Source organism: Gallus gallus, chromosome 2, assembly GCF_016699485.2.
Source record: "Gallus gallus isolate bGalGal1 chromosome 2, bGalGal1.mat.broiler.GRCg7b, whole genome shotgun sequence".
Classification (NCBI taxonomy): Eukaryota; Metazoa; Chordata; class Aves; order Galliformes; family Phasianidae; genus Gallus; species Gallus gallus.
This window is the reverse complement of record NC_052533.1, coordinates 75,901,479-75,927,731: the sequence shown is the minus strand read 5'-3', so window position 1 is coordinate 75,927,731 and position 26,253 is coordinate 75,901,479. Positions and strand designations below refer to the sequence as shown.

Genomic DNA, 26,253 nt, shown 5'->3' with positions numbered 1-26,253 from the left:
TTCACAAGTTAAGTCACTGTATCACTTCACCCCCAGTACAGGAAGGACGTGGAGCTCTTGGAGTGGGTCCAGAGGAGGGCCACTAAGATGATGAGGTGAGGCCACACCTTGAGTACTGTGTCCAGTTTTGGGCCCTCACTGTAAGAAAGACATCGAGGCCCTGGAGTGTGTCCAGAGGAGGGCAACAAAGCTGGTGAGGGGTCTGGAGCACAGGCCTTATGAGGAGCGGCTGAGAGAGATGGGATTGTTCAGTCTAGAGAAGAGGAGGCTCAGGGGAGACCTTATTGCTCTCTATAACTACCTGAAAGGAGGTTGTAGTGACCTGGGGGTCAGCCTCTTCTCTCGTGTGACTAGTGATAGGACGAGAGGGAATGGCTTCAAGCTGCACCAGGGAACGTTCAGGCTGGACGTTAGGAAATACTACTTCTCTGAAAGGGTGGTCAGGCACTGGAATGGGCTGCCCAGAGAGGTGGTGGAGTCACCGACCCTGGAGGTGTTCAAAGAGCGTTTGGATGTTGTGTTGAAGGACATGGTTTAGCAAGAACCATTGGTGAAGGGCAAATGATTGGTTGGACTGGATGATCCTGTGGACCTTTTCCAACCTTAGCGATTCTATGATTCTATGAACAGAGGGCTGGAGCACCTCTCCTGTGAGGAACGGTTGAGAGAACTGGGCTTGTTTAGCTTGGAGAAGAGAAGGCTCCAGGGAGACCTCATTGCGGCCTTCCAGTACTTGAAGGGAGGTATAAACAGGAGGAGGAATGGCTGTTTATGAGGGTAGATAGTGACAGGACAAGGGGGAATAGTTTTAAAGCGAGACAGGGGAGGTTTTTCACACAGAGGGTGGTGACACACTGGAACAGGTTGCCCAAGGAGGCTGTGGATGCCCCATCCCTGGAGACAGTCAAGGCCAGGCTGGATGTGGATCTGGGCAGCCTGGTCTGCTGGTTGGTGACCCTGCACACAGCAGGGGGGTTGAAACTCGATGATCTTTGAGGTCCTTTTCAACCCAGGCCATTCTATGATTCTATGATTAGTTCTACGTATCCAAACTTGCACTCACACTCCCTGCTGGTGCGCTGGGGTATTGCCGTTTATCCTTCGATTCCATATGACGCCAAGCGCCCGGCCCGGCCGGGACGGGAAGGAGAGGGGGAGGGAGAGCGAGTGCCTTCCGGCGCGGAGGGCGCTGGCGGCGGGCGGGATGTGCTGCTGAAGTGGCGGGAGGTCGTGCTAGGCGGAGGGGCTCGAGTGGGAGAGCTCGGTGACGTCTGGGGAAGCGTTGTGGCAGGTGGGGGGCTGTAAGCTGTGTGGTGGATGCGGGCTCCGCAGTTCGAGAGAGACGGAAGCTCTGGTGTTAGGCAGTAACCGTGGTGCAGTGCAGTTTCACTGAGCGCCACGTGAGTCTGTAGAAAAGCCACTGTCTCAGGACTGAAACTTGTTTCGCTGGGGTTTCTGGGGGATCCTCGGGTTTCTAGCTGATTGATAGCGTCCGTGAGAGAAGCGCGTGTGCAGTCGAAGCAGTTTTCGCACGGGCAGTGCTTGAGAACTGACGCAGAACGGGAGCTGAGACCGTCCTGCCAAGGAGTGTTTGAGAACAGCCGGGCTGCTGTGTTACCTCACCAAGCACTTCCGGGTCTGGTTCCTGCTTTTGGGTAACTGAAGTAACCTCTGAGTGCCCAGACCTTAAGACAGCTGTTGAAATACAGTGCCTGTCTTACAAACGTGCTTTTGTTCTTCCGTGAGAGAGAGGCATGAGAGAGAAACACCTACGCCTGCATTCTTCAAAGCCAGGGTAGCTTTCAGGGGCAGATGAGAGAACTGCTCAGCCTTTCTGCGGGTGCAGCACAGGCACAGAGGAAAGCAAGGACTGCTTTGCAGGTGGCGAAGCATGAAAAGGAAGCTGGTGTTCCTTCTAACGAACTGGGTTCAGCAAGCATGGTTACTGAGAAGAAAGAGCAACCTGCAGAGGAAATGAGAGATGAATATCTATACAAAAGTTCTGGGGGACCTGGGGAAGAAATAGGATTCAATCACTTGTGACACAAGATGACGTTCCTAGAGGTTGTGAAATGTATCTGCCTGTGTCTGATAATCCGTCAGTAATTGAGACATCTGTGGACAGGTGAGGATTTATTTTTTTCATAGAGAAACTTTTTCCTATGGGAAGAGGTGCTTTTTCTATATATAAACTAGGCTAGAAATCACTCTTGTTGGATACCAAGTTCTTATGTTATCATAGTGTTTTCAAGGTATATATTCTTCAAGGTTTTCTTCAAGGTATTCTTGAAATTCTTCACAAACCCTGGTGGACCTTAATTTTTGGTGCAAAATAAGGTCAGGTATGGTAATTAAGATTTGTCCAATGCCTCACAATAATTATGGTGAGGACTTGGGATATACTTCCCTGAAACATCTCAGCAGGTAGTATTCTCTTAGGGAGAACTGTGTTTAGTATCTACCATGTTGTTTCTCTCTTTAATTCATACTTTAGTAATGTTAGAAATCAAATCTCAAGCATCTGCTTGAAACTAGAGTAACAACTAAACTGTCGTTTCCTACAACTTCACTGTAGATGACAGTTTCCCATTGTTAGCCTGTTATTGACTTTATATTAAACATTTTTGGTCAAGTGCTGGAACAGGCTGCCCAGGAAGGTGGTGGAGTCACTGCCCCTGGAGGTGTTCAAGAAATGTTTGGGTGTTGTACTGAGGGACATGGTTTAGTGGGAATATTGGTGGTAGGTGGATGGTTGGACTGGATGATCTTGGAGGTCTCTTCCAACCTTAATGATTCTGTGATTTTTCTTGTTCTCAAGGGAAATATATGCAAATGGATTAGCAATGTTACTTCTTATTTCTTCTTAAGAAAGCAGATTTGGATGTAGATGAGCGTAATTTAATTACCACCTGGCTACACAAAACCCTTCCCTGCAGTTTCCCTAGCTGTTTGTCCTCTTTCAGTCATATGAGATGAGGCAGGATCACTGATTGTTGCTCAACCTCAGTAGAACATAGACTTAAAGCTTTGGTGAGTAATGCATTTTCAGTTGCGTGCACAGATTTAGTATTTATGTATATATGACAAGGCATTGTGGCTTTTATCTTTTACAAATATGTCCTCTCAGAATTACAAATATAAAGAGACTTCAGGGCTCTGTAGTCCCCAGACATCTGGCAGAAGAGAAGTCCTGGCAGTTTCATTACTAACATTGGTGTTGTAGGGAAGTGTTTAATGAAATGTGTAAGATGGAAATCAAATCAATCAGCGGAAAAGGTTAATGACAGTTTATTTGTGCTGTTCCATGATGTGCAATGTAGTGAGCAGGACGTTTGTTGTGATGCAGAAGAGAAGGAGAAGATGCTACACACTTGCAAGATGAGCTCTTCAGGTATGTTTGAACTTTGTGGTATTTCAAGTACAGTATTACAATTAATTGTGGCACTAACTTGCAGTGATTTCACACCTTCATTTCCAAGGATTTTTGTGCAGAGGTGTCTCCACACAGTACATTGTGTTTTTTTAATTCACAAATAAATCATTTTTATGTGAAGCTAGTTGCTCTTAATGTATTTTTTTTCTTGTGCTTCTGTAGGTATTTTATGAGAGAATATGAATCCTTTGGAAAACAGTGATATAGCCTATCTGCTCACTCTTGAGAATTGATGATTTATGGTCATCGCACATATCTGTTGTTGAGCTCCCTTGATGATCTTAAGTCCCTTTTGCTTTGGAATGAAAACTGTAGGAATTCTAAGAGAGTACTGTCTTCTTTCTCTACAGTTCGGCTACTGAATGAAGAAGAGAAATTCCCACTGAATGTTTTTCTCTCCATTTTTCTTAGCAGAAGTTAGTAAGGTACTCTGACATTTCTGTTCTTTGCCAGTTAATATTTTTTAGAAGACAGAAGAGTGGTCTCTGTTTTGCTGAATTAAGTCATTATTTTTGTTTGTTTGCCATTTTCAGAGCATATACTTCCTCCCCACCAGTAGCTGTGTAGCAGCTATATGTTCTGCAGCCAGTCTCTTTTTGGCACCAAAGTGACTTTAATGTGATAGTATGTATTTAGAAGTGCAAGTTATAATGTTTTTTTCTATGCTGTTGTATGTTCTGTTTCACAGTTCATCTCAGTGTAATGTTGCAAATTCTGTATTGACAGCATATAAATTAAGTGTTGCACCTGAAATGGACATCCTGGAGTACAGCAAAAAAGAATGGAGAGGAAATACACCAGTAGCAAAAAGTATGAGAAAGGTATATTTTCTGTTTGCTGACTTCATTGGGCTTTTTGCTTTTATCTCTGTGTTTCATAGATGGCTTTCTACACGAAAGATTTTTTTAAAACAGAAAAGGTAATGGCAGTATTTTTCAGTGTTGAGTCTTCAAAGCGGCTGCTAACTGGATGATGGTTTTGCTCACACTCATTCAAAATGTATGTTCAGTAAGGCTACTTGTGACAGGCTAGGATTTTGGTTTAATACTCTTCTTCATCACTGTTTTCAATTTCAATTTGGTTTATCTTCATAAAGTAGTAATCTTAAGGGCTATGGAAATGGCAGAGCAGATGGCCAAACATTCTTTTTTTATTTTTATTTTTATTTTTAGAAGGAAGTGAAGAATCACTTAAGGTGAATCACTTGATTTTTAGGATGGGGAGCGCTATTGCGTAGGATCAGTTTGAGTTTGCTTTTAATTTTTTTTTCCTGATACTTATTTTCTGTAAGTTTTTTGACAAGTTTTCTTATATTAATCTTGAGCTACAGCAGTAGAAAGTGAAGTGGGGATTGGTTTGGGTGTTCTTTATTTTAAATTGTGTTGGAGAAGAAAAATAGTGGTACACGCAAACAAGCCTAAAATGCTTTGTGTAATTCAAGAGATTGGTGACAGTACAGATGTAGAGATTTGAATCTTGTTAGATGAGCTGAAAATACATACTAAGCTTCAGAAGCTGAGTTTCAACATTGCATCTTCTGCTACAAGTGTACGTGTGGGAACAGCAAGGAGGGGACAAATGTTTCTGAACTCCCATCACATTTGTGTAAAGGCAGATTTTCCCCTGCGGCATAAATAAGCTGCATGTGACAAGTATTGGGTAAATGGCATTGCTGAAACTTCTTGTTGTAATCATGCTGTATTTTTAGGTTTATATTCTTGTGTGTTTGGGTTTTGTTTGAAACCTAAGTGGGCTAGCTACCTACATTTCAAAGATATTTCTGCTGTGTAGTCAGATAAATGCTGCAGGCAGTACCTACTTCAGTTTCATTGGTTTCTTCTTTGTTATTTAGCAGGACTACGGAAGTTTTGTTTTTTGTAAAGCAAAATTTGTGACACAGAATCATACGTACTTCCAAATCATTTGATTGATCAAACCTTTCTTTGTTCTTGAGAGAGCTTTATCATTAGATGCTGATGTTCCAATTCCTTTATGATACCGCTTGAATTGAAATATCTTATTCCCTTGAAATGTTTTATTAATGCTTTTGTGTTATTTGGATTTTTTATTTTCCTAGGGATATGAAGCAGTTGCACGGAAGTTTGCATCAATAAGGCAAGTACGAGGTGATAACTACTGTGCTCTCAGAGCAACTCTGTTCCAGGCACTAAGTCAAGCTACTCAGTTACCGCGCTGGTTGCAGAGTGAGGATTTTACCATGGTGTGTGTCAAGTAGGTCTTCTGAGAGTAGATGTTGTCTCTAACTTATTGGGTGATTTTTGTGGTCTCACTTCTCTGTTACATGCTCATGCATCAATATTCCTTACATTGAGAAGCAGTAGTGTTCTCTTGCATTGTAGGTTTACAGTGATGGCTCCAATTTGGAATAATGTATAGATGTTATTGTACTGACTGTAACATGGCCTGCCATTAAAGAGAACATACTGCTAATTTGGAGTCCTTGTAAAATGAAAAGTGGTTGGTCATGGCTGATGGTACATATACTGCTCTAGCCAAGTGGTTAACTTAAAATGAAGCACAAATTACTACACAAGTTCTAGTGGTGAAATGGATTGATAAATGAGAGCCCAGAACTCTGCATACAACTGTTGGTATGTCGTTCAAGAGGAATGTGAATGCTCTTAAGTGAGCAGACATAGCAGTAGCACGTGAGCAGTAGAAAAGGTAGGTCTTATGGTAGAGTGTCATCTGCTGCATCAACCAATCTTCAGGTTCTATTCTTCTCTAAGAAACCTTGTCCCATAGTTCCAGGAGTGATGTTCTCTGGAAAGAAAATACAATTTTTGTGTTCCAGGCTAAGTAAGTGCTTCACCAAGAACTTATCTTGGTGTTTTATCTGGTGGATATGGCATCTTTCATTGCTGCTTCTGTTGGTTTGGGGAAACTTTCAGACAGTCACTGCTGTCTGCTGCTGGACTTTAAAAACAAATCTTGAGCAACTTAAGCTTCTTTTGCTCTTGCTTTATATCAGGGAATAATAATAGACCAATGCTCTGACTGTGAGCCAGCAAACCTCTGTGGATGCCCCATCCCTGGAAACATTCAAGGCCAGGCTGGATGTGGCTCTGGGCAGCCTGGTCTGGTGGTTGGCGACACTGCACATAGCAGGGGGGTTGAAACTAGGTGATCTTTGAGGTCCTTGTCAACCCAGGCCATTCTATGATTCTGTTATGATACGATTCTATGAAATATTACCCAGCCAGCTGTGTTCAGTTATGGTCATGGTATGGCATATTGAGGAAAACACGAGGAATTGTATTAAGATGAATAATAAAAATTAAAATATAATAATGTGTAGTTCTTCCTTTCAAGATTTGTTACTTCAGCTGCCTTTTCTTCTTCTGTTAACTTCCAGCTTCCTGAGAACTTGTTAAGCAAATATGACTGGATCAAGCAGTGGCAACTAAAAGAGAAACCAAGCAGAAAGACGGGAGAAATAAGTGATGAAATAAAAGAATATTTATTGCTTCTAAAGAAGAAGGTTGGAAAAGTATATGTTTGTTTTTGGTCCTTGTCAAATGAGAAAAGTGACAAATAGTGACAGCATAAGGATGCTGTCACTAATGAAGCAAAACACTTAAGTATGTATACTGCAAAAAATCAAAGAAAGACTGGTCTTCCATTGCTTGCTTTGGCCCAATGCTGGAATTAATATGTATGCACCTGTGCAGAAAATTGTTAGAGTTTCTATGAAGCAATCAGTGTAATAGAGTAACATTTTCCTTTTGTTATTTTTTGTGTTCTTATGAAGAAGTGATTGGTATTACCAATAAGTCTTGTTGCTGCTTTGAACAGCTTACAGAAAGAAAAAAACCCACAGAATAATGCTGAAGTAATTTCAAAGGAGTAGTTTGTATTTGTGCTTTAACCTAGAATGAAAACAGGGCATAACAGTTTTCCATAGTAATGCGCATCTGCTTAGCTGTATTTCCCCCTTCCCTGGCTCCCCAGAAAGTGCAATCAGAGGTTATCTGTGTTGCCTACCCCCCGCTACCGAAACAGCATGGCCAAATAAGCACCACACAAATAGACCTTCTGAGTAACTGAAATGTAAAGAATGCGAATACCTGAAACGTAAAGAATGTGAAGGTTGTGAATGCTCTGTCCCTGGAGGTGTTCAAGACCAGGTTGGATGGGGCCCTGGGCAGCCTGGTCTAATATTAGTTATGGAGGTTGGTGGCCCTGCCTGCAGCAGGGGGGTTGGAGCTTCATGATCCTTGAGGCCCCTTCCAACCCAAGCTGTTCTATGATTCTATGAAGGACACGGAAAACAAAGAACATGTTACCTTTCTCCTATGGCAGCATGTTTTGTCACCTTGTAACTATTTCCAACATCCCCCTATTTTGCTTTGATTGAGGACCAACTAGAGCAAAATCAGACTAACCCAGGTTCACCTTGGCAGACCAACAGCTGTGGGTGTATACTGTAGTGTTTCTAATAATGTCAGAGCCTTTCACAAGTTAAATTCAGAGTACCTGCACTGAACATCTGACAATTCACAAGTGGCTTTTGGCAACTCCTGCATAGTGATGGCTATTGATATGTGTTGTATGTTGTTTTTGTTTAACAGTGGAAGTGTGTAAGTGACATCAAATGTCCTGTTGAGAAACAAGAAGCTTGTGATGAATTGCTTAAAAACGAAGAGGAGGAGTACAGACTGCATGAAGCTCTGAAATTCTTGATGCTTAACACTGCCATTGAGTTGTACAACGATGAGAAAAATAGAAGGAGAGTTCCCATCTTCTCATTGCTACTGTTTGCTTGTGATACTTCTATCAGCCCTTGTCAGTTAATGCATAATCACCTGAATCAAATAGGTCACAGTGGAGGCCTTGAGCAGGTAAAGAGAGATTGTTCTTACAGTGTTTGGTTTTTTTTGCTTGGAGTTCTCAGTTTCAAGTGGCTTAAGAAATCATCCAGCTTTCGTTAGTCTGTCAGAACTTAATGTAGCCTGGTCTTTCATTGGGGAAAATTATAATAGAACTACTTGTACTAAAAGTCTGTAAAGATCTTCCTTATAAACACTAATTTTGTGTGGCTGATAACGTTTGAGTGCCATTCTTTAGAAGTATGGTATTCTTTGGATAGTAGCAATAGTCCTAATATTAAATTAACAATTAAGACACTATAATAATATTATAAAACCTACCACTCAAATTATGAAGAGATGGTGTGTAGTACACATACTTGCTGAATTCTGATTCAGTTGCCTTGTATGTTGTAGAAACTTACATAAAAGCTCCCCAAAAAACCTAGTAGGTAATGAGATGAATAGTTCTACAGACTATTCTACAGGTAACATCCATTTAAAAAATTGATATGGTGGTGCACTTAAATTCAGTAGTTCAAAGACACGAAAGGCACAGAAGTTTTATGTTTGGTTCTTGTTTATTGGCTAAGATATCTAGTAACTAGCACAGATGAGACAGACTACTGTTAAATTAGATGATTTGTTGCAAAGGTGAAGCTGCAGTGTTTTTTCTTAGCAGCGACTGTTCTGTCCAGTTTGGTTAATAAGTGATGTTACATATTTTCATGCTGACTGAAATTACTTATTTTGGTGATGCTTGCTGTAATTTGCTATTTAGAACATGCTTGTCACTGTAGTAGACAAAATGAAGAAGCTGGAAAAATCTCAACTCTATTTGATATCTACAGGCTTTGTGTAAGGGCTTTCTGTCTGCTGTTGATTGGTTAGAAAGTCAGAGTACCCACAGAAAGAGGAAGGATCGTTGCCTGAAACTGGTCCTTGTCTGATTTGGTGACTTAATGGGATGAACGTTGATAAAAAAGAACATCTTTCCTACCTTCTTGTGGCAGTAGGGAAGTGAGGTTCTCTGAGCAGACCACCATTTCCTAAGGAACAGTATCTTACTATGCCATTTCTTCAACTGAAGAGCATGTTAAGGCATGGCATCTTCAAGCTATTTATGCAGCAAGTCATGGATGGCTTTAAGCATTAAGGTACTGAGCATGTATATACATCCACATTTTATCATTCATGTTTTTCATTAAAAGTAACATCCAATTGGTATTGGTATTTCTATAAGAAATATCTTGCAAAGGACACATTAAATGTTACATATTCTATTTCTGCTTTGTTCCAATACAGGTGGAAATGTTTCTCCTTGCTTATGCTCTGCAGTACACCATACAGGTATATCGACTGTATAAGTTTAGTACTGATGAACTCATCACATTTCATCCCAGTAATCCTGAGGAAGACTGGCCTGTGGTGACTCTCATAACTGAAGATGACAGACATTATAACATTCTGGTCAGAACGTGTCAAGAAACGATGTTATAAAGGGGATTTTGAACAGACACACCTGTGCTTATGGAGGTTTCCAGTGCTGTTTTGAAACAGCATGATGATGAAATGGGTGTTATTAAACTTGCAACAACTTGAAATTCTTGTTTTAGAAGTTTGCATCTGACCTAAAATATCAAGCAGGTTCTGTCTCAAGTATAACTCAATACAAGTTGTGCAACTGTGGCTTCTATTACTGATGTAAAAGGAAAAAAAAAAAGTGGGAACATTTTCAGTCTTTTTTTTTTTTTAAGAGCTTGCTCTGAAATTCAGAACGTATAGGTGCTATTCTTTAGCTGTCTTGTGCACTCTAAAATAATGAGATACTGATTAATTTAAATTTCTGGAAAAGTAAACTGACAGTGTCCTAACAGATCTTTGCCTGCCTGCATACAAGCAATTTGTGTAGGTTGAGGTCTGAAGGATTCAGTGTCTATCTTGGGTTTAATGCTGCAAGAGAGGTACTTTTTAAAAAGTTTTGTAAGGCGCTGGGTTTGTTTTTTTCTAGACCTGAGTGTCAAATATAGAAGTCAGGCATCTGTTACACTGGAAATTAAGAGCTCTTCCCCTTTGAACCCCTGGAAAAGATTATGGCAAAAGGCACTGGCAATAAAGGAGTTTAAACCTTGTTTGTTAGCAGGTCACAAATATCAAAACCTACACAAAACCAACTTCAGTTGCAGTAGCTGATATGAGATAACCACGTCCACACAGACTCCATGTCTGTTAACATTACTGTTTCTGTAGTGTTAAGCTTTGCCAGTAACTGCTGTGGAGAACACAGCACAAGTAGATAGCAGTAAATTTATGGTGGTACTTCTCTGCTCTTGGGTGGAGTTTGTAGGTAGCTCTGTGTTTCTGTTTAGGAGTACTCAAAGTTCTTTAGATAGAAAAACTAAAGGGGGCAGTACTGGCATACCTAAACACAACTAAAGAAAGCCTTCACCTCAAAGTGTTACTATGACCTACAGATGATTCTCCAAACAAGAGTGAAGCTGGTGAAAATTTCCATATATTTGGAACTGTGTGATACTTAAGGCTTTTTAAGGACTGGGTTTAAAGAATTAATGAATACCTGTTTTCTATCTGCCCAGGTGAAAGCGCACAGCAGAATTTCTTCATATGAAGGAAAATAGTGGTCCAGATGATCTTGGGGCTTGGTGGGCTTTGCATTTTGACATGTGGTAATAGTTGATAGGCTGTGGATAGAGCTGAGAACTGAAGTGGAGCGGCAAGCAGGGTGGAGAATTAGTGCTTGTTGCAGCTCTGAGAAGCTGGTGCTGAAACCAGCCCCGTGGTGCCTGTGGGAGCTCACCCAGAGCTGCCTGGGGAGCTGCAGGTGTGTTCAGTTCAGGAGTGTAACTGCATGCAGATTGTTGAGTCAACACAGACAAAATCCAAGCCAAGTTTATTTCTGTGGGACGGCAACAACCCTACCATAAGGTAGGGAGAGAAGAGGGCAACTCATTTTAAACTGAGATGGTGATATGGTAAAACATCCCCACGTAGATGCTAAGGGGAGAGGGAGCTCTTGCATTGTGTATCAGGTGCATAGCTCTCATCTCTAATATTTGGGTCTGTTGTGCATCCTGTTGTCATCAGGCTATAGCAGGGCTTGGTTCCCCCAGTATTCTAGTTGGCAGGAAAGGACTGAAAATGTTTTAAGATGGCCAAATGTTCTTTAAGAATGCTCCCTTTTTCAATAATGTTGGAAGCCCATGGTGAGCACGTTCTGGAAGTTTTCCACTAGACGAATCATCGTACTGTGGCATTGACTAACATGCCTTAAATCAGACAGATGCAAAGGTTACTTTCATTTACACATTTATTGAGGAGAACCAGAATATGAGAAATGAAGAGGATCCTGGCTTCACCCCTTCTGGTCACTCAGGTGCATTGCATGCAGCTGAGCTTCCCTGGGTTGGCCCTGCCTTCCTACCAGGTGCTCAATCACTGGTTCAGGCCATGACTCAGCACTTCTACAGTGGGCTTTAAGGTCCCTTCCAACTCAAACCATTCTGTGATTGTTTCTGGAGTAGTTTACTCTCCTAACACAATAATGAAGCTAAACAAGGTTCAAGAATGATGAAGGTGGAGAAATAGTGAGGTTGGCCTCTCAGATTGTCCAAGAACAGATCGGATCACTTTTAGAATATGTAGATCGAATAATATCTACCCACGCTTAGGGCTGTGCAGTCCCTATTTTATTTTTGCTGACCTTATTGCAGAGTACAAAAATGGTCCTGGCCATCTGCACCATACCCTTTGGTCCAATGTCCGAGGCTGCATAACTATACCAGGTACCAAAGGGGAGGTCCTGATTTGCCACAGGGACATGATTAAGGTCCCCTCAGCAATGAAAACCGGAGTGTTGACCATGATGTCTGTAGGCCATATACCTATTACCGGGGGGACTACTGATCCCCCAGTCTCCAGTAATGTTCCCCAAGGTGCAAGTAGGCCATACCACTTTGGTCCTACAATTTGGATCCTAAGCAGGGAGGCCTGTGTTGTCTGTAGCATTTTCAGAGCACTGGGTCTGCAGTCTCTAGGCCTTTCATTCAGGTCCTTCAGGGTTTTGTAGGGTCTTTGTCCACTCCTACAGAGACTGAGTGTCAGACCCACTGTCTGTGCTTGGGCCATCCTGTCTTTGCAAGGTGGGTCAGATCTTAACTGTGACTTCAGATATTTGGGTTATTGGCTCTACCACCTGTGATGCAGATTAGGCAGTCAATAACTGTTTTTCAATCGTGCTGTACCTTTCTTCTGCTCTATTCCAAACCTGAGACCAGAACCCAACTGGAGTTTTGAATGGGATTTTGGTGCTGCCATAGGCCCCAGCTGAACCTGTCCTGAGTTACATGGACATCTAGTTTGGCTGGAAGGGTAGGATCAAATATACCCAGTGCCTGGGCCTGGTTAACAGCTAGTTTTGCTTGCTGGAAGGCCTCTTGTTCCGTTCTCGCCCAGTCCCATTTTTGGCCTTTCTTTGTGAGTCAATACAAAGGCCTCAGCAGCTTTGCTAAGTGAGGTATAAAGGAACGTCAGTATCCCAATATACCCCAAAATTCTTGCAGCTGCCTTGGCTTGCACAGTAGGGACTGGGAATGCCTGAACCTTGTCTATTATTGCATTGGGTAGTACTTTGATCTTTCCCAACCAAACTACCCAGGAATTTCACAGAAAAGCCTGGTCCTTGCACCTTTTTTGGGTTTATGGCCCACCCTTTCTCTTGTAAATGAGTAGTTAATGAGTCTACTGCCTTTCCTAATGCCCCCAGTGAGTCAGATGTCAACATGAGATCATCAATATAGTAGTACAGTTTGATGTTATTAAGATTATCCTGATCTGCTAGGTCACGCACCACTAAGTTAAGACAATATGTTGGTGAATGTACATACCCATATGGCAGGACCTGAAAGGTCCACTGCCTGCCTCCTCATGTAAATGCAAACTGGTCTTGCAATTCTTCATGAATGGGAATACTGAAGAATACATTTGCCAAATCTAGGATACAGTGGTAGGTTTCTATCTCCCTACCTCAATGTGTCCATGAGGGAAGCAATATTGGATACAACTACATACATGGGCAGTGTGACCTTATTTAGTGCTCTGTAATCCACTGTCGTTCTCCATGTGCCGTCTGACTTCAGCCACAGATATTTCATAAAGATTGAGGTGTGCTTAGAAGAAAATGACTGCCTACACTGTTGTTCCTAAATTACAGAGATTAAAATATATATATATGTACTTCTAGCTAAAAGGAATGTGTTAACTGTAAAACACTTCTTGAGACTTAAGGATGTAAGTATACCAGGCTATACCTTGGGATGTGGAGCACTTACTAGACTATTGCTCTCTCTTTATGGTTCTGAATGTTCACTTTTTACATCCTAATATATGTATATATTTTCCAGTATGAAGGGTTACTAGAAATAATGAATTATAACAGCAGGGAGGGTGTACAGCTTTGGAGACTGGTATTTGTTTCATAGAATTACAGAATATCCCAAGTTGGAAGGGACTCATAAAGAACATCAAGTCCAACTCGTGGCTCCACACAGGACCACCCAAAAAACCACTCAAACTCTTCCTAGAGCCCCGTTCTTTGAGTGGATTTTTCTTTAAGTATTGCATAGCATTCTGGGTTTTGCTTTTCTGCAACAGATCTGGGTGTTTGGTTCTCAGGGCGGTTGTGCAGAGCTGAGTACCCACTTGGGTGACAGCCCGCTCCTCGGCACTTCAGCGGCATGTCCGCTCTGCAACTTGTGTTTTGGAGGAGCATGGTCCTTTCAACAAGTCGGTAGGCAGGAGTTAATAGCAACTTCTGTTCTCCCACCTAAGCCTGTCTTCTGAATTTATACTGTTAGAGAGGAGAGGGGGGCAGAACCAACAATAAGGTTGCTCCTCTGGGACTGTTGCTGATTTGCTTAGGTAATAGTGCTGGGGAAAAAAAAGGGGGAAAGGGAATCATTAAAACAACGAGGTAAAGAAAACACTTTAGGCATCTGACAGTTAATTTCCCTTGCATTGGGTAGCACTTGCACAGTGGCAGGCTGTACTCAGACTCTCTTGCTTTGTGTCTTCTCTCCAGCCCAGAGAACACCCAAGTAGAGCAGCAGCAACACTCGACCCCCTGCATACCCTCAGGTACTGCCACAGGAGGTGCTGGCTTGGTGCTTTTAGTCTGTCCAGTGCTTCCATTATGTTTGCTTGATTTAATCCTGTCACTAAGGCTTTTGTCTCATCAAATTGTGCTAAAATAAAAAATAATAACAACAGCAAAAAAAAAAACCCAACACCTTTTTAAATTAACCAGAACAACCCAGTTCTTTTCCAAAAGTAGTAGGTAATGGGAAACATTATTTTATAAAGAAAGGGCTGGTGAACTTGGAGCACTTAGGGCTGTTTAAAGCAAAGCTGTGACAGCTTCCGAAATCGTCAGATGGTCAGGCAGCCAAATGAAGTATCTGGGTTTTCCTGAATCCTTCAGTCACCACCATCCCATACATGCTTCATCCCAGCCAACCTGTCTGCCTTTGAAAGGAGAAGATGGAAAATGGCAACAGAGGTCTATGCTCATGGGAAGCTCAAAGGCAAGAGTGGTGTGAGATTTCTTGTGAGGAACTAGGATATAAGAGCTAAGACTGCTGTTGAGAAGGCAGCTCTCTTGTATGGAAGGGACTACCTTGTCATCAGTGCCTTGCCACAGAAACACCAGGCTCTCCAAAGAAACGCTTCGTGGATGATGTGTGAATGATGGTGGTAATTGCACGTGGCATAGCGTCATCTGTTTTGGTTGTAAAAGGATGCAGCAAACAGATGGAGAATGTTCTGTGTTAGTATTGCACCCGCCTGCAATTGTGGACCCGGGGTTGAGGACCCTTGTCTGAGGTCTCTTTGTGCCTGCTGAGGAAATAACCTGGATTAAACCTGGGTTCAGTTCACTGAGGGAATGGCAAGTTGTCCTTGTTACTGGTGAAGGAGCAGTCAGGGAGCAATGAGGGGAGAACCTCTCTGCTGGCAGTGAGGAGGATCTGCTGATAGAGGAGGAGACTTCCAAGACGGCAAGCAAAGAAGGTGAGTCAATAATGCTATTTGCCCTCTATTCTATTTTTTACTTCTCACATGCTTACAGCCTGACTTCTTGCTTAGGGAGAGAGAAATAAAGCCTATATTGTCTGAAAAAGAGAACAAGTCAGACTTTCTACATTTGACTGCCTGTTCCTTCACTTTCTTCCGAAACCCACAGTGCAGCTATGATCCCAGGACATGTTTTGCAACTGGGCTTTGGCCCTCCAGCAGTGGGTGCTGCCTACCAGCCCTGTGCTGAGCAGAGAATGGACTAGGCCTGTGCCTCTGCAGGGCCTGCAGCTGTGCCCGTATTGCTGGGGCTGCCAAGTCCCTGCCTGAGGAAAATGAGACTGTTCTACCTTCCTTCTCCCTGTTGAGGGGAAGGAACATCAACCCAGGTTAAACCAAAAACCCCAAACCTACAAGTTCACTGTAGAGATAAAGCCAAGAGAAATGGCTCCAACACCTGTGTTCTGCTGTTGCACAGAGTGTGAAAGCAACCTCTTTTTCCATGCCCTATCCCAGACCAGCTGTTTAATGGCGTAGATTTTTTCCAGCATGGCCTCCTGCCAGGCCAGTGATCTCCACGGGGATAGCTGGGCAAGGTCAGGCCGTGCCCTCCGCAAGCAGCCATGGGAAGGCTGTGCTGGGTGCCAACAGCTAATGAGTGCCTCAGGGAGTTATCTCTTGCTGATTTAAAGGCCCTAATTATATTTCTGGCCATGTTCTGCATTCTTGGCCTTGGGCAGGAACCAGCTATGAAGTGACCAGAAATGAGCAGATCCTGCTTCAGTGACAAAGACAGCTGTCAGTGGCTGAAGAGCAGGAAGGGGCAGCCACAGTGTCCCCAGCCAGTGCAGGGGTCTCTGAGGGCTCTCTGGGCAAAACACAGTGGCTGCTCCCAAAGACACCACAGATTGGACAGCACATACCGTACAGAGAGCTGCTGCCCAGCCCAAAGCTGAAAATAGAAAATAGTATCTAACCTGGCCACTTTGTGCCTTGGTGAGAAGACAACGGAGGCAGCAGAGTCCTTGAAGCTGGCCACAGGTGTGAGCAACACCCTACAGACCTTTGTAAAGCCCTAAATACAGCAGCTGCCCAAGCATCACATCAGGAGAGCTAGTCAGACTGTGATCCCAACCTCGGCCTCCTTGCTGCAGTGGGTGGTGCAGATTTGGTTGTTCTGGAGTGCCCATGGGAAAGAAATATTTTTCAAACACTAAACATTTTTGGTGAAGGAATGTTTTCACAGCTTTCTGAGAGTGCCTTTGGGGGCTTGCCAGAAGGGTGGATGAAGGATCTCCTCACGACTTTTGAGTTTATTCTGACATGATGAGAAGAAGGCTCTGCTTTAAGTAATAAGTATCTTTTTACTCAGTGCATGAGGAGCTGTAAGGGGACAGAACCAGGACAGCTGACCCAAACTGGCCAAAGAGATGTTCCACACTGTATGGTGTGATGTGAAAAAGCTTGAAAAATGGTGGGGAGTTGGCCAGGGGAGCAGCTGCCGTGTGGGGGCTGGCTGGACATTGATCAACAGGTCAATTGCAACAGCAATTGCGTTGTGCATACCTTGTTTTGTGTGCATGTATTTATATATACATATATATAATTATCATTGCTATTATTTTTTTCTTCATTTTCAGTTTCAGTAAATTGTTTTCATCTCAACACATGAGTTCTACTTGGTTGTTTTTTCCCCCGACTCTCTTCCCCAAACCCTCTGGGAGGGGCAGTGAGTGAATGGCTGTGTGGTGCTGAGCTGCTGCCGGGTTAAACCACAACACAAGTCAAGACCTTACAGTTGGCAGCATCGTGCTCATAATTCAAAAACAATTTGAGCATTTCTCTGATTAATTTCTCACCAGGAGGCATATTTTGATTATTCCACATGAGAAGAGCGCTTTAGACCATGCCAGAGTGCAAGAATTAATAACACGGAAGCAAACAGAATCATATGCAAACTGTTAGAACTTTACTTAAAGTAATTAGAATATGAAAGCTGTTGGACAATATTGGAGCACAGATCTCCCCCCCCTCCTAAAAGAAAGCATAGATCATCCTTTTTAACAATGCAAAAACATACATCTCTGTTAAATACATAAACAACACTCAATTTTAATGCAACACGTACTTTTATACTTTCGACCTCAGCAGTCATTGAAAAAATGTACAAAGTTTTACCTTCATTGGCTTCTTTAGAGGTTACAGAAAACCCACATGTTTAAAGCAAAGCAAAACGTTCATTAAAAAACAAACGGGTAGCTTTAGGTGTACAACTTCAAGAAAACAACACTTCTTTTGAGAGAAATCAATTGGAATTCTACAAAAGTATGGCAGAAAATGATGCATGAGGTAACATTTCTTTTAAAATCTAGGATCCCTGTACTGTAGTTCCAAATAGGGCTCTGACTTGACACCTACAGTCCTTGGAAAATTGACTTGTTTAAATAGTCAAGGATTGCTATTAGGCATACTGCTTTGCATAACGATAGCTTTATCCTGAAAGACACTGAAAGAATCTGAATCTGATAGAGAAAGATACTCTGAAAGAAATGAAAAGCAAGTGACACCTCTGAGGTGAAATAACCATTTGCCCAGTTCTCAGATTCACCTTAAAATAACAGAAATGAACAAAAAATGAGCTTTTTCCTTATGGAAAGGTGACCTTAACCCCAGTGCAAACACAGCATTCCCTAAAGGGTGCCCAGCTACTACTTGCAAGCCTACTGAGAACAGAACAAGACCTTGTCCTGCAGAATGCTCTGTGGACAGAGGCCCTCAAACATCCTCCTGCTCCTTCCCAAGAAAGCCTTCAGATGCTGTGCTGCCCTTTCTTAGGATGTTGCTTCAAGACACTATTCCCCACTCTCATTTTTTTAAAGTATTTCCATTAAACTAAAAACAAGTCAATTTTAGAGAACCCAAAGGCACAATTAGAACATGCAAATATGAGTTCAGTATTTATAGGCATTTCTGTGGTACTGTTCCCTGCAGTATCCAAGCATTTTTCACCAGCATCAGTGAATACTATCCTTAGAACACCTTTCGGAGATTGGAGAACCTGCTATCCTTGTTGTTACTACTTTACAAATGATGTACCATGTGGTCAAAGCCATCCTGAACCTCTGCTCTAAAACCGATACTTTCTGGGGGGCATTTCTGTGCAATTTAGCCCTTCTCTAAGATATCCCCCTGCTGTGGAGACAAAACAGTTCTCATCTGCTGCTTTTCCCTTCGGGTTTTGCTCAGCTTTAGAGATCCTTCTAGAGCAACCTTGTGACTGGCCGTGCTCAAGCATGTGAAGATGGAGAGAGTGGGACATGTGAAGCTTCCTTCTTTCTCCACAGCAAAAAGTGTGACAAAGTTTGGTGTCTTTTGTATTCCTAGCACTGTAAAGTTCAGGTTTATCTGATGTCAGCAGTGCTGCCTGGTAACCTTCATAGGTGAGTGAACCTCTTGTTAAAGATGATAAATGAGGGAGTCACACCATTAAACACATTTCATCTATGCCTCCAAGCAGAACAGACTCCTTGGTCTCCAGTTGGGATTTCTGCACCCTGTGGTACTAAGATGCTCTGCCAATGTCACAGCACAAAAAAAACCCAAAAGCAGCATGGAGGACCTGAGGGTGGCTGCAGTCCCAGCCGCCAGGCCATCAATAAAAGGCAAAGTCTATTTTCCCTCTCTCAGAAGAGCCAGCTCTAGGGAAGACTGCTGCCCCCAGCTTGCTCATATTGGTGGAATGACAAACCATCAGGTTTTGTCCTAAAGGGGCTCTGTGTCTCGAGTCACCTCTCACTTGGCAGGCAAGCCCTGGGGACCCATGGCCATGCCGGTGTATCCAACCAAACAGTGCCCTGGGTGCTCGGCTTCAAGAAAATGGAGGCAGCAGCAACAAAAGCAGATCTAAAGTAGCAGTAGCAGTGGGGCCAGTGTTCTGAATGAGTGACACCACCTGAGCTCAAATGCCTTTATGGTGGTGGTGGGAGCTTCTGTCCCATTGGAAAAAAGCACAGGTTGAATTCCGCATCTTGTGCGCTTGCTTTGTAATAATATATGGTGTTTTGTGGGTAGATTTCTATTAAAAACAAAGTAAGTGAAGCGCACTTTGAACTGCATCACTGAAAGAGTGATTAATTTTAAAAAGCTTCTTGACGTCCTCTATAAAAATGCATATGAACCTTCGTTCTTTTGCACGTTTTGCTTTTGCAATGTTGTAGCATCTGCAAGGTTTGTAGATAAAATCAATTGATGTAAGTAACCCTATGGCCTGCAGCCTCCTAATTGTTTCATTTCAGCTTGGGAAGGACATTGTGTTTACTGTAATAGGACAGAAAACCAGAGTTGCATTAGTGCTGTCTTAGAGAGCAAACTACAAAGCTGAGCATGCTAGTTCAGGCTCTGCTGCTTTCTACATGTGTACTCACACTCTGCTTTCCACACAGGCAGGATACTCATTCAAAGCTGATGCTTTTTTTTTTTTTTCCAATTTTTTTGTTTGTGTTTTGGTGGAATTATACGGCATACGGCCATCACTTCAATTTTAAAATACATCCTTTCCTAAGAGGGTATTTATATGCTCTCAACTGTAGACAGGCCAAGCTGTTTTATTACATAAATTGAAGTATTACTTTGCATTACCTTGATTACAGTTATCAGAAAGGATAGCTTTTTTTATAGCTCTGAATGATGCACATGAAAAGAAGGTGATGCACGCAGTTGCTTGCTGGTTTCAGACTTTTGTACTTAGAGAGTTAATTGTAGAAGTGCAGTGCAGTTCTCGAATATTTTGTCTGCATATACAATAGCTGACTTTTGCTTTGCTCTCATTGCGGGGCTCCCACAGGGTGGGAGGGTGCTTACAACTGGCCCTGAAATATGAAAGTTTTGTCATCTGAGAAAGAATCTGTGAAGCTCAGATTTTGGCATAGATATCTCCATTGTTGAGCCTTAGTGGGCACTATCTCTCAGCCCTGAAACCCTAAAATAAACCCAAACAGCCTCGAGCGCCTTAAGATGACAGGACTATCCTAGGTTCCTAAGTGAAGCAGAGAACAATTTAGGTCAGATGGAGATGGCAGGTATTTATTTATCTATGTAACCCCAAAGCAGGGCCTCTTCAGACATCAATCAGCTTGCACAAGTTCGGCTGAATTTTAAACTTAACAGATTCTTCCTATGATTCGGCCTCTCCAACTTTTCAGGCTGTATTTTAGTTTTCATCTACACAAAGTCCTGTGCTTCCCAGTGCTTCAAACAGTGCACAGCTGCAGGGCTGCAGTGCCCTGGAAGAGCTGGGGTGCTCACAAATCACCAGAAGGTCAAAAAAATGGCTCGAGTTTAGTAGTGAACTTGAATTAATTCTTTGAATTCTTGATTTTAAATAAAGAACGTCCCCCAGTTCCTTCTGTTTCTTGACTACTTTTCAGCTAAGCAAATGAAAAGCAAACAACAGTTCATCAAAAAAACCAGTTTTGTTTTAAGTTACCTTTTAAAGACTACGTTACTTGGCATTCAGCACAAAGACTACGTTTTCCTTCTCAAAATGCCAGCAGACAAAATAAATCTAGCAGGAGCATTCAGAAGAAAATAAAGAAATGTCTGACGATGCAGAACTGGGAATGAGAGAGAAAAACGAGGTGAAACTCACAAGTTGACGTGAGGAGTGACAATGTCTAGTAATCACAGAATGCCAAGGAGAAGTCTGGCAGTGGCTGAGGAGTGGATCTGTGGATCTGTGCACCGATCTCCAAAGCAAATCCACACAAACTGCCTCAAAATGAATCCAGCCCATGATGGACCTGAACTTGCAGCTGATCTAGTGTAGGTGCCTCGCTTCATGCTGTGCATCAGCATTCAGTATAACAAGGTGTGCTGCAGGCTGCAGAGAAGCCGACAAGTGCCCACGGTGCTGGCGCTGCCTGGGGGACACGCAGCCCTTCAGTAGGCCCTTGATGCGGCCTGCAAACACGGCAGTCCACACATGCATATGGCTAACTTGGTGCCTGGGAAATGCCAGTTTGATATCAAAGCTGTGTAATTCACTCTTCGTTACTCTCTGTTTAACTTTGTTTAACTAAAGCTCGTGACATTTGCCCAGCTACTGCCAGTTACTTGGAATCAGCAGGCGATGTAACATCTCCTCTTTGCACGCCATAAAACCCACATATGGTTCGTTTCTGCTTGAATACTTTTCTGAGATGTTTTCATGCTCGTCTCTCTGATGACTCCTCCGCTCTCAGAAACCCAAATACTCTAAGCTGTGCCTCATTTACACATCACTTCTCACCTTTCAGTTCCTCTCCAGTGCAGTTAACAGGAGAATGGCAGAGCCATTTCTGCTCTGTTAATTGACTTCCACCCCGGTGATGCCGTCTTTAGGCTGGGTATGCCACATCCACAAGCTTTTCCATGTTCCCCACTTCTCTCCTGTTTTAGCATACTGATCTAAATGCCGCTTTTTCTTACTGGTATCATGTCTGACGAAAGGTCATTTTAGTTATTTGTTTATGTGGCTTTAAACTGCAATTCTTTACACAGCCTATTCCCTCTTTAAGATGTTTTTTATACTCTGTTCCAGCAAGCTACATACAGCCAGTACTAAAAACGTGTGCATAAAACTCTTACATACAAACTCACATATACATACCCTTATATATATATATATATTCATCTATCTATGCATGGCTTTCTGATACACCAATGGCTACTGGACGCTCAGATATCCCCAGCCGCATTCTGTCCCACTGATCACACCATGCCCACACCTCAGTGAGAGGCCGAGGCGTGATGCTGCCCTCCTGCTCCCACACCATCCCACACTGCCCATGCCTCGTGGCCGACCCGAGCACCCCAAGGCGTCCTTTCACCTTTCCCTTTAAGCACGAGGCGCCAGACCACAAAAAAAGAACTCTCTCCCTCAAAAGGCTCCTGTCTGTGCGCTGTGGCCTGCCCTGAATACACTGCATTCAGCAGCTCGCCCTCCGTCTCCAGCCACTGCCTGTCTGTCTGCAGCAGTTCGGCACAACCCAACCGAGAGCCGATAAATCTCTCCCGTTCAAAGGAAATATTTAGCAGCAAAATGAGTAGGAAACAAAAGACTTCTCTGTTACTCACCCATCCTCTTGCCCAGCACAGCTCTCACTCTTGACCGCGTGGCTGTGTAAGAGGGATGGGACATGCAGAGCCCGCCTCACCAGGGCCATGGCCTGGTAAGCGTGTGGGGGAGATAAAAAATAGGTGTTTTCCAACTGCTATTGCGTCTGTGAAAGAAAAACTCAGGCAGTTAACACAACCTTAAGTACGTATTAAAAGCCTAGGAACATTAATCCACAATCTACCAGTGTCCCTTCTACTTCGTGCTGAGTGGTATGTTCCTTCATGGCCTAAAACATAAGATGTAGGATGCAGATCAACTTTTTTCCTCTTACTGTAACTTCATTGATATAATTCAGTTATTCTCAAGAAAGTACTGAAAGGCTGAAACTTCACATGAATTCAGTGAGATGATGGTGCTCTGTCTCTCCTCAAAACAGACAACTAACAGACCTCTATTATTTCAAAATGTATCACACAGATAGAGATGTCATGAGCAACACCACAAAGGAGACAGCATTTCATCAAAACTCAAGAGTTCCTTTGTGTGGGAAGAAGCCAACACGTTCACGAGGGCCTGCTCAGCAGAGACACTTTGGGTGGGTAATGATTGGACCTATTCAGTGGGGTTCAGTCAACCTGGACATGGTGGCATGCGCCCTTGGTCCAAAGGCAGTCCAGTTGGACACACCATCAAATGGGGCTCAGATTGTCACTGAAGCCCTTGAAGATGTCACCAGATGGGGCTCTGGGCGCTGCTGTGGCACATGGAGCTCCTTGTGGACCTGCCTTCAGGTTGAGCATGCCGATGTGAGAGAGCATCTGCTGGGACACCAAGCTCCCATATGGAGTTACGTGTTGCAGATACATCAGCAGATTTGGTTAACCCAGCAACGTAAAAAATACACCAATGCACAGGAAATGGGAATCAGTGTTATGCATGTGTCCTTACAAAACTTGGTGAAAACTTGCCCCAGTCCTACCACTCCTGTGCTCATCCATTGTTGGGTTTTTTTTGTTTGTTTGTTTGTTTTGTGAAATAAAGGAATATTAACTACCCACAGAACTGAAATTCTGACTTCTACAATACCATTAGTTTCACTCTATATGACCAATAATTCACTCTTTGATGATTGTTCAGTTTTCTATCTAACACAAAAGACTTGGTGCTTCACCTAATTTGTTTTCAAATTCCTACTTTTTTGGTGCAGTTATTACCTTGAACCCTACATCTGTAATGCTCAAAATTCCTCAAAAATACTGCTATTTGTATTTCAGTCAAGTATCAAAATAATTCAGTGTTTTATCCCCACAGTTCCTGAAAAACTGCGCGTTGTGGATTTGGATACAAATGCACAGGAGGAATCAAAACTACAGGAACAGAGAAGTCTTTAACTGGCCGCTGCGATCCGTAACAGTCTATATACATGTTATATACATATGACTGTTTGAGAGTATTCATGAACGCATATGTGTACCATCTCCATGCTGCATGAAGTTCATTCGTCTGAGGGCTTTTTCTTTTTTTTTTTTTGTCTTTTAAAAAAAATCTCCTATAATAAACAATGAGAACCACCTCGTGGTGGCTACTAGGTTTAGTCTTGTCCTTTACTGCCACCACTAATTAACCATGAACTGCTTTTTCAAGTCTGTCATTGAACAAAATCACTTCTAAGTCTTTTCTTACTGCATCTGCACGTATAACAAATCGGTACAAATGTCTAAAAGGAAGTTCATTGATAAAATGCCTTTTGTGATAGCTACACCTGGTTACTAGTCAACTCGGTAATGTTTTAGAGACATTTTTAGCTGAACTTGGAAAAATAAGAAATGTACTGTTGCTTAAAATAAATGTACATAATATACAATATATATATTTATACACATGTGTATGTATATACACACATATATCAATATAACATTTAAAGTAATGGCTAATTCTGGTTAATTTTCTGAGTGCTGGGACTACCTGGGAAATAATCTAGAAACTGAAGTTGTCTACAATTAAATAATCATTTCCACAACTTATAAAAATATATTTTTACTAAAGAAAGTTTAAATTAACTGGTTTGCAGATATCCCATGAAGGATAACTGTATCCAGAATCTGAATCTGGCACAGCTACAACTGAAAGAACCCAAGGTACTACAAACTGGACACAGGAACGCTGCCCCGCAGCCAAACACAGAACAGCAAGCAATAGAAGCTGCTCCCGCAGCCCTCATCAGAGGCACCCAAACCATCTGTGGTTCAGTAACCTCTTACACAGGCTTCATTTCCACTTGACAAGGACCGACCATCCAACCCCACACTCTACTGTTTAAGGCTCAATTAAACTGCACAGTGCCTGCCTTGTTTGCAAAGTGCAACTTGCTGGTTTGAGCAGCTTTCCACTTCCATGACACTGTTGAGAGCTAACAAGTGATCATGGTCCCTAATTGAGGACTTGGAGGATTACCAGTACTTGAGCTTCACCATACTGACTCTGATCTACTGCATAGGTAAATATATCATAGCAAAACATACATATATGTGTATATATATATACTTATATATATATATATACATGTGTGTGTGAGCATGTGTACCTCACCAAATTAAGAATTTCATGGAACTATGTGTAGTAATGTGACACAGTGTGGTATCCTGCACAAGTTACCTGTATTTTTTCTTTCAATATATAGACACCAGAAATAAAAGTAGAGTAAACCAACCTCTGAAAATTAAAGTTAAATCAGCGGACAAGAACTTTGGTAAAGCTTGTCAATTTTTATTTTCTTATTCAAATACAGTCAAATTATTTCAGTTGCTATCACCCTCTTCACAAGAGGAAAGTGCATGTTTGTTTTTTTTTTCCTAAAGAAAACCATGTGAGGTGGTGCTTAACTATTCAAGAAGATTCTGAATTAAATGCTTACGTTTTTCAAAAGATTTCTGTCTTTCAGATGAAATGAAAACTAAACAGAGTTCTTGTCCTGTGTGTATTTTATTTATCATATGCATATATATATATAAATATATATACACGTATGTCTCTGTGTGTGTATATACACATCCACACACTTTTAGCAGGAGAGAGGAACCTGTTTTTCCCCATATGGAGACTTACGTGTTCCTCCCTGTCTTGTACCCTGTGCAGTATAAGCTCTAGTGATGAGGCCAAACAAAAAGATATAGTTCACCATAGTATATTAGTTTATGTAGCAAAGTCATTTTCAAGCAAGTAAAATAAAGCTCTGTATTCCAAACTTCTTTTCCTTAACATTTCTCATAAAGAAAAGGAAGGAAAAGGAAAGAGGGGAGGGAGTAGGATTATGGCAGTAGCACTGAGCCAGTGGCACTCGTGTGTGTGCACACAGGCACACGCACACAACAGGGCTTTGGTTGACAAATGCAGATTGTCCAGAGAAGATGGATGCATAAGTAAGGAAGACTCTACAGTGATGCAATTGTATCTTCTATGTTTGCATGGAGTGAGAAAACAAATTCAATTGAAAAAGAAAAAGCAAAGACCTCTTTTTAGGTCCCTCATCAGTGTGAGCATACTCAGTATGCTAGAGAATTTATCTGAAACCTTTCAAATCAAGGCCTCTTTATTACAAAAATAAAAACAAACAAACAAAAAAGTATGAGAGACGACAAGATGCTGAAGTGTCACTCCAATCGTCCCTGTAGAGAACAATTGCATCCCATTTCTTATTCATTCTCTTCTCTCATTTCTACGATGTCTGTCATTTCCTCCGTGTGAGGCATGTCGGTCATGGCAGAGTCTTCACCTTCTGCAGATGTTTCATTCTCATTCCGCTTCTTTTT

At 42.3% G+C, this 26,253-nt stretch overlaps 2 protein-coding genes across 15 annotated transcripts in view; one reads left to right on the top strand and one right to left on the bottom strand.

Moving 5' to 3' along the window:
- Positions 1-1,165: 1,165 nt before the first annotated feature.
- On the top strand, positions 1,166-23,974 carry FAM105B (family with sequence similarity 105, member B). Of its 13 annotated transcripts, XM_046932483.1 has the most exons (8): positions 1,166-1,291; positions 1,882-2,125; positions 3,321-3,391; positions 4,160-4,254; positions 5,511-5,654; positions 6,810-6,944; positions 8,026-8,295; positions 9,568-23,974. In XM_046932483.1, the coding sequence occupies exons 2-8, from the start codon at positions 2,073-2,075 to the stop codon at positions 9,760-9,762; spliced, it is 963 nt and encodes a 320-aa protein (XP_046788439.1). In that variant the 5' UTR covers positions 1,166-1,291; positions 1,882-2,072; the 3' UTR covers positions 9,763-23,974. The 13 variants fall into 13 exon arrangements, 12 of the variants coding, with proteins under 12 accessions (XP_046788439.1, XP_040551686.1, XP_025003469.2 ...); XM_040695752.2 differs by lacking the exon at positions 1,166-1,291 and having other exon boundaries at positions 1,635-1,981; XM_025147701.3 differs by lacking the exon at positions 1,166-1,291 and having other exon boundaries at positions 1,635-2,125; positions 3,784-4,254.
- Positions 17,296-26,253, bottom strand: part of ANKH (ANKH inorganic pyrophosphate transport regulator) — a 100,325-nt gene continuing 91,367 nt past the window's right edge. The window contains exon 12 of one of the 2 annotated variants that reach the window (XM_046924434.1): positions 17,296-26,253. In XM_046924434.1, coding sequence (XP_046780390.1) covers positions 26,137-26,253 — 117 coding nt within the window. In that variant the 3' untranslated portion in view covers positions 17,296-26,136. The other variant, NM_001012562.2, reaches the window with a different exon arrangement.

Excerpts from the sequence above, each read along its gene's own strand:
- FAM105B (XM_004935104.5), top strand. The coding sequence starts at position 3,235 with ATGAAATGTGTAAGATGGAAATCAAATCAATCAGCGGAAAAGGTTAAT. Across the intron at positions 3,392-4,159 it reads TTGCAAGATGAGCTCTTCAG|CATATAAATTAAGTGTTGCA; the intron begins GTATGTTTGAAC and ends CTGTATTGACAG. Across the intron at positions 8,296-9,567 it reads ACAGTGGAGGCCTTGAGCAG|GTGGAAATGTTTCTCCTTGC; the intron begins GTAAAGAGAGAT and ends GTTCCAATACAG.